Source organism: Cyclopterus lumpus, chromosome 18, assembly GCF_009769545.1.
Source record: "Cyclopterus lumpus isolate fCycLum1 chromosome 18, fCycLum1.pri, whole genome shotgun sequence".
NCBI lineage: Eukaryota > Metazoa > Chordata > Actinopteri > Perciformes > Cyclopteridae > Cyclopterus > Cyclopterus lumpus.
Window position 1 is genome coordinate 1,197,353 of NC_046983.1, and position 10,959 is coordinate 1,208,311.

The window sequence follows — 10,959 nt, forward strand, 5'->3', positions numbered from 1 at the left end:
AATAACCTGGTTCATATGATTACTTTATTAATAACCTGGTTCATAGTATTACTTTAATAATAACCTGGTTCATAGTATTACTTTATTAATAACCTGGTTCATAGTATTACTTTATTAATAACCTGGTTCATATGATTACTTTATTAATAACCTGGTTCATAGTATTACTTTAATAATAACCTGGTTCATATTATTACTTTAATAATAACCTGGTTCATAGTATTACTTTAATAATAACCTGGTTCATAGTATTACTTTAATAATAACCTGGTTCATAGTATTACTTTAATAATAACCTGGTTCATAGTATTACTTTATTAATAACCTGGTTCATAGTATTACTTTATTAATAACCTGGTTCATAGTATTACTTTAATAATAACCTGGTTCATAGTATTACTTTAATAATAACCTGGTTCATATGATTACTTTATTAATAACCTGGTTCATAGTATTACTTTAATAATAACCTGGTTCATATGATTACTTTAATAATAACCTGGTTCATAGTATTACTTTATTAATAACCTGGTTCATAGTATTACTTTATTAATAACCTGGTTCATAGTATTACTTTAATAATAACCTGGTTCATAGTATTACTTTATTAATAACCTGGTTCATAGTATTACTTTATTAATAACCTGGTTCATAGTATTACTTTATTAATAACCTGGTTCATAGTATTACTTTAATAATAACCTGGTTCATATTATTACTTTATTAATAACCTGGTTCATAGGATTACTTTAATAATAACCTGGTTCATAGTATTACTTTAATAATAACCTGGTTCATAGTATTACTTTAATAATAACCTGGTTCATAGGATTACTTTAATAATATTTTATTAATAACCCTTCCTCTCTTATGATGGCGAACACTGAGTACTTCCGGGTCACTTCCGCGTCACTTCCGGGTCACTTCCCATCAGGCAGAACCCTCCTCGACAAAAAGCAGCCAAACGTTCCCGAGGTTTTCTCTTCTTTCCGGAAACAACATGGCGGCCGAGACTCACGTGGATCCCGGCGACGTGTCCAAGGCCGAGATGCTGAGGCGGGTCGTGGTGGATCAACTGACGGCGGCCGCGCAGGAGATCTTCGCGACGGTCGAGAGAACCGTGGCCGGCTACGAGGAGGAGGCTTCGGGCCTGAGGAGCCAGGTGGACCGGCAGAGGAGGCAGCTGGAGCTCCTCGCGCGGCCGGAGATCAAAGTGGAGCCGACAGGTGCGAATGGCACGCGCGTTGATGTCATTCGAAAGCAGTTGAAGTCTCCTCGCGCATCAATAGAAACTTGAACAACATCCGGGTACTTTCCGACACAGGCTCGTTCGGAACGAGCCGAGCATGCGCAGAAACGATCACCATCGATCGCTTCTTATTTCATGGGCCTCAACCCAAAGTACTACCGGAGTACAGACTTGTGTTCTTTTGGAGTCCGGAACACGAGAACACGAGAACACGAGAACACAACCATGAATTTAACTACATATTTGACTATTATTTGATAACTTTAGTGACTTTTAAAATGTGTTGAAGAGAACAAAGTGTTTAAAGTGACAGTGAGGATCTTCTCCATGGTCCTTTAGGTCAGTCTAGTCCTGATCCTCTAAGACCTCCATCAGAAAACAGACCATCAGAGAGAACATGGTCTGAACCCTGGTGCTCAGAGACACTTCCACTTTAGTCCACAGGGGGTGCTATATTTATTTGTAATTGTTGCCTGAGGAGTCAATCAATCATCTCACATTTTCGTTGGATAAAAAACAAAACCTCTGTTTTCTCTGATCCAGATGATCCGCTTCCTGTCTTCCTGTCTGGAGGAGGAGGAGGAGGAGGAGGAGGAGGAGGAGGAGGAGGAGAAGAAAAACAGTCCAGATTTGAGCTGGGTATGTCTTTAAAACTAATGAATATAGTTTTTTTTTTTTTTACTTAAGTATATTCTCCTGGTTATACTTGTATACATTTACTGAAGTAACATTTAAATGCAGTATTTTTACAGTGTAGTATTAGTACTTATACGACAGGAAAGGATCTCTTTTCATCTATTTCTGTTTTTGTTCAGGTGTTGAGGACTTTGGGATCCGGGACGTCATCAGCTATGCTGAGGAAGAGGAGGGCAAAGATGAGGAGAAAGAGTCTGCTGAGGAGCCGGTTCAGAGCACCAGTCTGGATCAGGAGGATCTGAGAGACCCGGGTCATCAGATACCGTCTGTGGAGAATAAGGGGGCTCCTCTGAAATTCCGAGTCGGTCTGCTTCAGAACTCTAAGACCGACTCGCTCATGGAAGACGGTAAGAGTCCAACAGGAAGTTAGATTTAATGCTGGAATATATTTTATTGGAAGGCTGTGACGGTTTCTTTTGCTTTTGTTCTGGAAGTTTGGTTAGAGTTTACACTTCATTTCAACGTTTTTGTCAGAATAAATAACTATAAACTAAAGTGTTTGTGTGTTAGGGTTGAAGTCCCCGGTGCAGGAGGTGAGGTTTCCCCGAGGCCTGCAGGAACCAGACTTCCTGGACCTGTTGAGGTCCACCTTCCCTCAGCTGACCGGACCGTTTAACGCCTTCACGACCGACTCCACCGGGAGATCCACCCTGTTCATCCGAGTGAAGGTACATTTATTCATCAAGTGAAACTCTGCTGAGGTTCTTTGTGATTTAGGACACGCCTGATTTCTTCCAGGCAGCAAAGAAATCCCAGAAGGACAAGAAGAAGCTCCGTTCTCCTCAGAGGAAAAACGAAAACACTGAGGAAAGAAGGTGAGTTGACGAAATGCGAGGTCGGCAATAAAGAACACAAACCGTTAAAATCAGTGAAGGATTTCTTTATTCGTTCTTTCATTTAATATTGTGATCTGGAGTTTTAATTATCATCTTAAAGGTTCTGAATCACCAGTTATTACATTACATTACATGTCATTTAGCGACTTACAATGAGTGAATTCAACCATGAGGACAAACTCAGAACAACATAGTAATATAGTAATATATAGTAGTGCCACGAGTAGTACCATAGTAGTGCCATAGTAGTGCCATAGTAGTGCCATAGTAGTGCCATAGTAATACCATAGTAGTGCCAGAGTAGTGCCATAGTAGTGCCATAGTAGTGCCATAGTAGTGCCATACTAGTGCCATAGTAGTGCCATAGTAATACCATAGTAGTGCCATAGTAATACCATAGTAGTGCCATAGTAGTGCCATACTAGTGCCATAGTAGTGCCATAGTAATACCATAGTAGTGCCATAGTAGTGCCATAGTAGTGCCATAGTAGTGCCATAGTAGTGCCATACTAGTGCCATAGTAGTGCCATAGTAATACCATAGTAGTGCCATAGTAATACCATAGTAATACCATAGTAGTGCCATAGTAGTGCCATAGTAGTGCCATACTAGTGCCATAGTAGTGCCATAGTAATACCATAGTAGTGCCATAGTAATACCATAGTAGTGCCATAGTAGTGTCATAGTAGTGCCATAGTAATACCATAGTAGTGCCATAGTAATACCATAGTAATGCCATAGTAGTGCCATAGTAATGCCATAGTAATGCCATAGTAGTGCCCTACTAGTGCCATAGTAGTGCCATAGTAATACCATAGTAGTGCCATAGTAATGCCATAGTAATGCCATAGTAATGCCATAGTAATGCCATAGTAATGCCATAGTAGTGCCATAGTAGTGCCATAGTAGTGCCATAGTAGTGCCATAGTAGTGTCATAGTAGTGTCATAGTAATGCCATAGTAGTGCCATAGTAGTGCCATAGTAGTGCCATAGTAGTGCCATAGTAATACCAGAGTAGTGCCAGAGTAGTGCCAGAGTAGTGCCAGAGTAGTGCCAGAGTAGTGCCAGAGTAGTGCCAGAGTAGTGCCAGAGTAGTGCCAGAGTAATGCCATAGTAGTGTCATAGTAGTGTCATAGTAGTGCCATAGTAGTGCCATAGTAGTGCCATAGTAGTGCCATAGTAATGCCATAGTAGTGCCATAGTAGTGCCATAGTAATGCCATAGTAGTGCCATAGTAGTGTCATAGTAGTGTCATAGTAGTGTCATAGTAGTGCCATAGTAGTGCCATAGTAGTGCCATAGTAGTGCCATAGTAGTGCCATAGTAGTGCCATAGTAGTGCCATAGTAGTGCCATAGTAGTGCCATAGTAATGCCATAGTAGTGTCATAGTAGTGTCATAGTAGTGTCATAGTAATGCCATAGTAATGCCATAGTAGTGCCATAGTAATGCCATAGTAGTGTCATAGTAATGCCATAGTAATGCCATAGTAGTGCCATAGTAGTGCCATAGTAATACCATAGTAGTGCCATAGTAATACCATAGTAATACCATAGTAGTGCCATAGTAATACCATAGTAGTGCCATAGTAATACCATAGTAATACCATAGTAGTGCCATAGTAATGCCATAGTAATGCCATAGTAGTGCCATAGTAGTGCCATAGTAGTGTCATAGTAGTGCCATAGTAGTGCCATAGTAATGCCATAGTAATGCCATAGTAGTGCCATAGTAGTGCCATAGTGGTGCCATAGTAGTGCCATAGTAGTGCCATAGTAGTGCCAGAGTAGTGCCATAGTAATGCCATAGTAATGCCATAGTAGTGCCATAGTAGTGCCATAGTAGTGCCATAGTAGTGCCAGAGTAGTGCCATAGTAATGCCATAGTAGTGTCATAGTAGTGTCATAGTAGTGCCATAGTAGTGCCAGAGTAGTGCCATAGTAGTGCCATAGTAGTGCCATAGTAGTGTCAGAGTAGTGTCATAGTAGTGTCTGAGTAGTGCCATGAGTAGTGCCATAGTAGTGCCAGAGTAGTGCCAGAGTAATACCATAAGTAAGTGCCATTCAAATGCCACTGAAGTGTTAATCTGTTTTTATTCAAGGTTTAGTCGGAAAAGATGTGTTTTTAGTTTCCGGCGGAAGATGTAGAGACTTTGTGCTGTCCTGATGTTTGTGAGGAGCTCGTTCCACATGAGTAGACCTGTGCCACCACCCCGAACAGAGGGTCTGGATGAATGGCTGAAGGAGAAGGCAAAGGAGAGAGCAGCAGGGGTAGATGTTGTCTGGTGTGATCCAGGTCTCAGTGAGAGCCAGGAAGTCCAGCGGTTGCTTGATAGCAAAGCCAGAAATTAAGTCTGCCTTGCGGTTAGCTGACTGACAGTTCCAGAGGCCCCTGTGACGAGGGGCTGGGTGTGTGGAGCGGGTGGGAAAGATAACAGGAGGGATTTTGGTAAATCTGTAAAGGAGTCTGAGGCCTATTGTATCTACAAGTTGATATACGCACAGGTATGGCAAGTAAACACATACTCACAGAGCAGTTTTGGACTCAGCCACCCCCGAAGACTCCAACAAAAGACTCCTAGGTCTTTATCCTCCGAGTCTTGACTCCAACGAAAGACTCCTATGTCTTTATCCTCCGAGTCTTGACTCCAACGAAAGACTCCTAGGTCTTTATCCTCCGAGTCTTGACTCCAAGGAAAGACTCCTAGGTCTTTATCCTCCAAGTCTTGACTCCAAGGAAAGACTCCTAGGTCTTTATCCTCTGAGTCTTGACTCCAAGGAAAGACTCCTAGGTCTTTATCCACCGAGTCTTGACTCCAAGGAAAGACTCCTAGGTCTTTATCCTCCGAGTCTTGACTCCAAGGAAAGACTCCTAGGTCTTTATCCTCCGAGTCTTGACTCCAAGAAAAGACTCCTAGTTCTTTATCCTCCGAGTCTTGACTCCAACGAAAGACTCCTAGTTCTTTATCCTCCGAGTCTTGACTCCAAGAAAAGACTCCTAGTTCTTTATCCTCCGAGTCTTGACTCCAACGAAAGACTCCTAGTTCTTTATCCTCCGAGTCTTGACTCCAAGGAAAGACTCCTAGGTCTTTATCCACCGAGTCTTGACTCCAAGGAAAGACTCCTAGGTCTTTATCCTCCGAGTCTTGACTCCAAGGAAAGACTCCTATGTCTTTATCCTCCGAGTCTTGACTCCAAGGAAAGACTCCTAGGTCTTTATCCTCCGAGTCTTGACTCCAAGGAAAGACTCCTAGGTCTTTATCCTCCGAGTCTTGACTCCAATGAAAGACTCCTAGGTCTTTATCCTCCAAGTCTTGACTCCAAGGAAAGACTCCTAGGTCTTTATCCTCCGAGTCTTGACTCCAATGAAAGACTCCTAGGTCTTTATCCTCCAAGTCTTGACTCCAATGAAAGACTCCTAGGTCTTTATCCTCCAAGTCTTGACTCCAATGAAAGACTCCTAGGTCTTTATCCTCCAAGTCTTGACTCCAATGAAAGACTCCTAGGTCTTTATCCTCAGTGGAGATCAAGGTTGACAAGAATCTCTACTTCCTGCCAAAGCTGAATTAAGGATAGGATCAGCCAGTACAGACTAGCAATGTAGTAGCCCCAATACAGCAAATACAATAGTACAGATAAACTTATTTAAAGAAGGTACTTGCCATGAAACCACCAGAGTATATTCTCGTTTAGTGTTCAGTGTTTGAGTTAAAAGCATCGCTGCACACGTTTCAACAATGAAACCCTTATTTCCTGCTTCAGGTCCCTCAACAGTCACAAAGCTGATCGTCCGCACAGGAAGTTGAGGCGAAAACGACGATTGGAAACCGAACAACGAGGGAAGTCTGGAGAAGAAGGCGATCTTCCTGCTGCTGACAACCGGGAGGAGGAGGAGGAGGAGGAGGAGGAGGAGGAGGAGGAGGAGGAGAAGGAGAAGGAGAAAGAGAAAGAGGACGACTTGAAACCAGACGAGAACGATGAGGAGTCAAGGGAGAGCAAGGCTGAGAGGAGGAAGAGGAGGAGGAAGTTAAGAAAACGACTAGCAGAAACCGAACGACGCGGGATGTCGGGAGAAGAAGGTGATCTTCCTGCTGCTGACAATGGAGACGAGGAGGAGCAGGAGGAGAAAGAGGACGACTTGAAACCAAACAAGAACGACGAGGAGTCAAGGGAGAACAGGGCTGAGAGGAGGAGGAAGAGGAGGAGGAAGTTAAGAAAACGACCAGCGGAATCTGAACGACGCGGGATGTCGAGAGAAGAAGCCGATCTTCCTGCTGCTGACAATGAGGAGGAGGAGGAGGAGGAGGAGGAGGAGAAAAACTACTTGAAACCAGGCAAGAACGACGAGGAGCCGAGGAAGAGCAAAGCTGAGAGGAGGAGGAGGATGAGGAGGAAGTCGAGGCGAAAACGACCAGCGGAAACCGAACGACTCGGGGTGTCAGGAGAAGAAGCCGATCTTCCTGCTGCTGACAATGGAGAGGAGGAGGAGGAGGAGGAGGAGGACGACGACGACGACGACAACTTTAAACCAGACAAGAACGACGAGGAGCCGAGGGAGAGCATAGCTGGGAGGAGGAGGAGGAGGAGTAGGAGGCAAGGAGTCCAAACAAAGAGCACCAGTCTGGATCAGGAGGCTCTGAGGGACCTGGGTCATCAGATACCGAATACAAGGACCAAACAGGATGTGATGTCACCACTTCAGATGAGGCTGAACGATGGATCAGCAGTTTGTTTTTCTCTTTCTAGCGGAGGTCCGTCTGTGAAGAGGAGGCGGCGCAGTGGGGGGGCTCCTCTGAACCCCCGAGTCGGTCAGGACCCTCAGGCCGACTCGCTCACAGAAGACGGTAAGAGTCCAACAGGAAGTTGAGTTAATTAGGTCAATAACAAACAATAAATATAGTTTGACGGCACATTTAGTTTCCCCAACATCAATAAACATGTTTTCGGTGTTCCGTCAATGGCAGCAGGAAGTAGTGGTTTAATAGTACCGCAGTAGAGGAGGGGCCGAGATGTCGCTCCAAAGAACCGAGTCGATCGATTCTTACCCATCTGGAATGTTTGCCTGTTTTCTGGAACAAAAGAGAGAAGCTGCTCTTCCACAACATGTCAGTATTTGAATGAATACCCAGGTCTTTATAGTCATGTTTGGTTTCAGAGATATTTAGTTGTAGAGAAACACTCGGCACCGACTGGGCCACGACCACCGCTTGGTTCTGGAAGTTTGGTTCACGTTGGTGCAGTTAAGTCAGCGATGCAGCATGTTGTGTTGACTGTGTGTTTGTGTGTTAGGGTTGAAGTCCCCGGTGCAGAAGCTGAGGTGTCCCCGAGGCCTGAAGGAACCGGACTTCCTGGACCTGCTCAAGTCCACCTTCCCTCAGGGTCCACCTTACCTCAGGGTCCACCAGTGCACTCACAACGCAGGGGAAACCGTACAGCTGGCGTCGGGAAACCTTTCCTGCCCCCCGACGCACGCCGGCCACGCTGCTTCGTCTTCTTGAACATTGTTCAGAGACTTGAAACCAGAATAAACTGATTTTGCTTTGATTTAATTTCAACGGACGGATAAAAGGGAAGCCGAAATAATAATGTTTTGTTGGTTTTCTACGCAAGATGACAAGCAGGCAACTTTTTACAACGCTTGTTTTCTGAATGGGGTTTGGTTCGATCGATGCTAAGCTAGCATCGCATCAGCTCCATCAAACACTCGGAATAACGTCAGATGGACGTAAATGTCAAGTGTCGTTATTGTTTGTGCCATGTGGTTCATACACCCAGTGGAGAACATAGTGTACTGGTAGATGTTCTAATATGAGGTATCGCAGAGACTTTTGCTTATTTGAATACACTTGAATACATTTTTGTTAAAAGAAAATTCTCTGACTAGTTTTTCAGCTATTTTCTTATTTAGTTGTTAGACCTGTGTTAAATATTTTCAAATTATATTGAAAATCATTCCGTCCGGTGTGTTGATGCCGAGGCCCGTTTGAGGAGGAGGAAACAGACTTCTAGCTCACACAAATAAAAACAAGACACTTTTGATTCTTTATTTCTGATTCCATCAATCAATATTTGTTGTGATCGGCTTTCTCAGCATTAATATTGTTTTTGGACTCTTCGGGGTCCTGATGAGACGGACGATGGACTTTGTTCTCTCTCGCGGGGGGAGGGGTGTTAGTGTTCATTTACGTTACCATGGTAATCTAAGAGGGCTGTGCCGGTTAATTGTTAATAAATGTTTTTACGTGCAGCTCTTTATTTTTACTCCATTTAAATATATTACATGTTTTATCTTTATTAGTTAATAATACATTTCATTTATTGATTACTCAATTCTCACAGCGCTTTACTTTTTACTTAATTTAAATAGATTACTTTTTCTTTTCTTTTTTTACATTACATTTATTAATAAATCCTCACAGCCCTTTACTTTTACCATAATTGAAAGATTCATTTTCCCATTCATAATTATTACATTTGTATTCATAAACAGGTAACAGCCAAGAGGAAACCGTCACTACTTTATTTCTGAATAAAAAAACATCTCTCCAACTGGTAGGAGGCCCCGGGGAAGACCGAGGACACGCTGGAGGGATTATATCTCCCAGTGGAGGGATTATATCTCCCAGTGGAGGGATTATATCTCCCAGTGGAGGGATTATATCTCCCGGTGGAGGGATTATATCTCCCGGTGGAGGGATTATATCTCCCAGTGGAGGGATTATATCTCCCGGTGGAGGGATTATATCTCCCGGTGGAGGGATTATATCTCCCAGTGGAGGGATTATATCTCCCAGTGGAGGGATTATATGGATTATATCTCCCAGTGGAGGGATTATATCTCCCGGTGGAGGGATTATATCTCCCGGTGGAGGGATTATATCTCCCGGTGGAGAGATTATATCTCCCGGCTGGCCTTGGAACGCCTCGGGATCCCCCAGAATGAGCTGGAAAGTGTTGCGGGTGAGAGGGAGGCCTGGGTCGGCCTGCTGGACCTGCTGCCACCGCGACCCGACCCCGGATAAGATAATGGATGGATGGATGGATGGATCCCTTCAATAATATAATGCAACATGTACTAATGATTTATTTTGAAGATAACATGGCTGCGGTCGAATAGTCAAAGTACCTCCTATTGTCTATTCCTTAACCACTTCTCCTTGACCTCTGCAAAACATCACAGGGTCAAGGACATTTTTTTAAAATGTTTAATTTGTTATGTTTGATGTACTCTTTATTTTAATTATGGTAATACATGTGTTGTGCTTTTAATTAGATTTTTAAACATTTTATTTATTTATTAATTCTATTTTTCAATTTTTACGTTTTATTTTTGGTTCAATGTCATTAATTAAAAACATTTTAAACTTTAATTATGGTAACACATTTCTTTACTTGAAATACATTTTTAACTATTTTTTTTTTTTTCAACATTTTTTTAAAATGTTTTTTTATTTAAAAAAGTGTAAATATATATATATTTTTTTATTTGTTATGCTTTATTTTAAGTTTTATCTTTATTTTTTCTTCTTCACTATGTTAAAATGTTAACTTTTAATTACATTTTGAAACTTAATTAATTATTTAATTATTTAATTGTATTAATTCAAGTTTAATGTATTTTTTTATTTGAACTGGTAACAGCTTTTTTTTACTTTTAAATAAGAAAAAAAAATCACTTTTTATTTATTTACTTTTTATTATTCATTAATAGCATTTTTATTTCTTCATTAATTTTATTTTTAAAATCTATATGTTTTATTTATTTTTATTTGTTGGTATTATGCCAACACATTTTAAACTTTATTTTAAGTGTAGATCCCGCCCCTCCGTGCCTCAATACACGCGCCGATTGGCTCCTCGGGGCTTGGCCTCCATGTCAATCAAAACGTCTGCTAGTTGATTTGCGCAAATTGCAAAAATTAGTTTCCAGGTGCAGTTTTAATTGAAGTACGTCAGTGACGTCACTTCGTGTTTCGAGCTCGTTGATATTTTAATCCGGTAACGATCCACCGGGAAAAGAAATGGCGTCAGAACGAGGCGGTAGGTGTTTAACGGCTATAACCGTGTAATTAACGGTCATCTAACCGGCCGTTCGCTAGCTTAAATGCGGCGGCGCTAGCTTTAGCTCGCGATGCAGTATTTCTGGACGTTTTAATACTTTAATCTTCTTTACTTCGCTT

At 42.1% G+C, this 10,959-nt stretch overlaps 1 protein-coding gene across 1 annotated transcript; it reads left to right on the top strand.

The window, feature by feature from the left end:
* Positions 1-6,710: 6,710 nt before the first annotated feature.
* Positions 6,711-8,825, top strand: LOC117748068 (DEAD-box ATP-dependent RNA helicase 42-like). Its single transcript, XM_034557693.1, has 2 exons — positions 6,711-7,623; positions 8,069-8,825. The coding sequence occupies exons 1-2, from the start codon at positions 6,843-6,845 to the stop codon at positions 8,275-8,277; spliced, it is 990 nt and encodes a 329-aa protein (XP_034413584.1). The 5' UTR covers positions 6,711-6,842; the 3' UTR covers positions 8,278-8,825.
* The last annotated feature ends 2,134 nt before the right edge of the window (positions 8,826-10,959 follow it).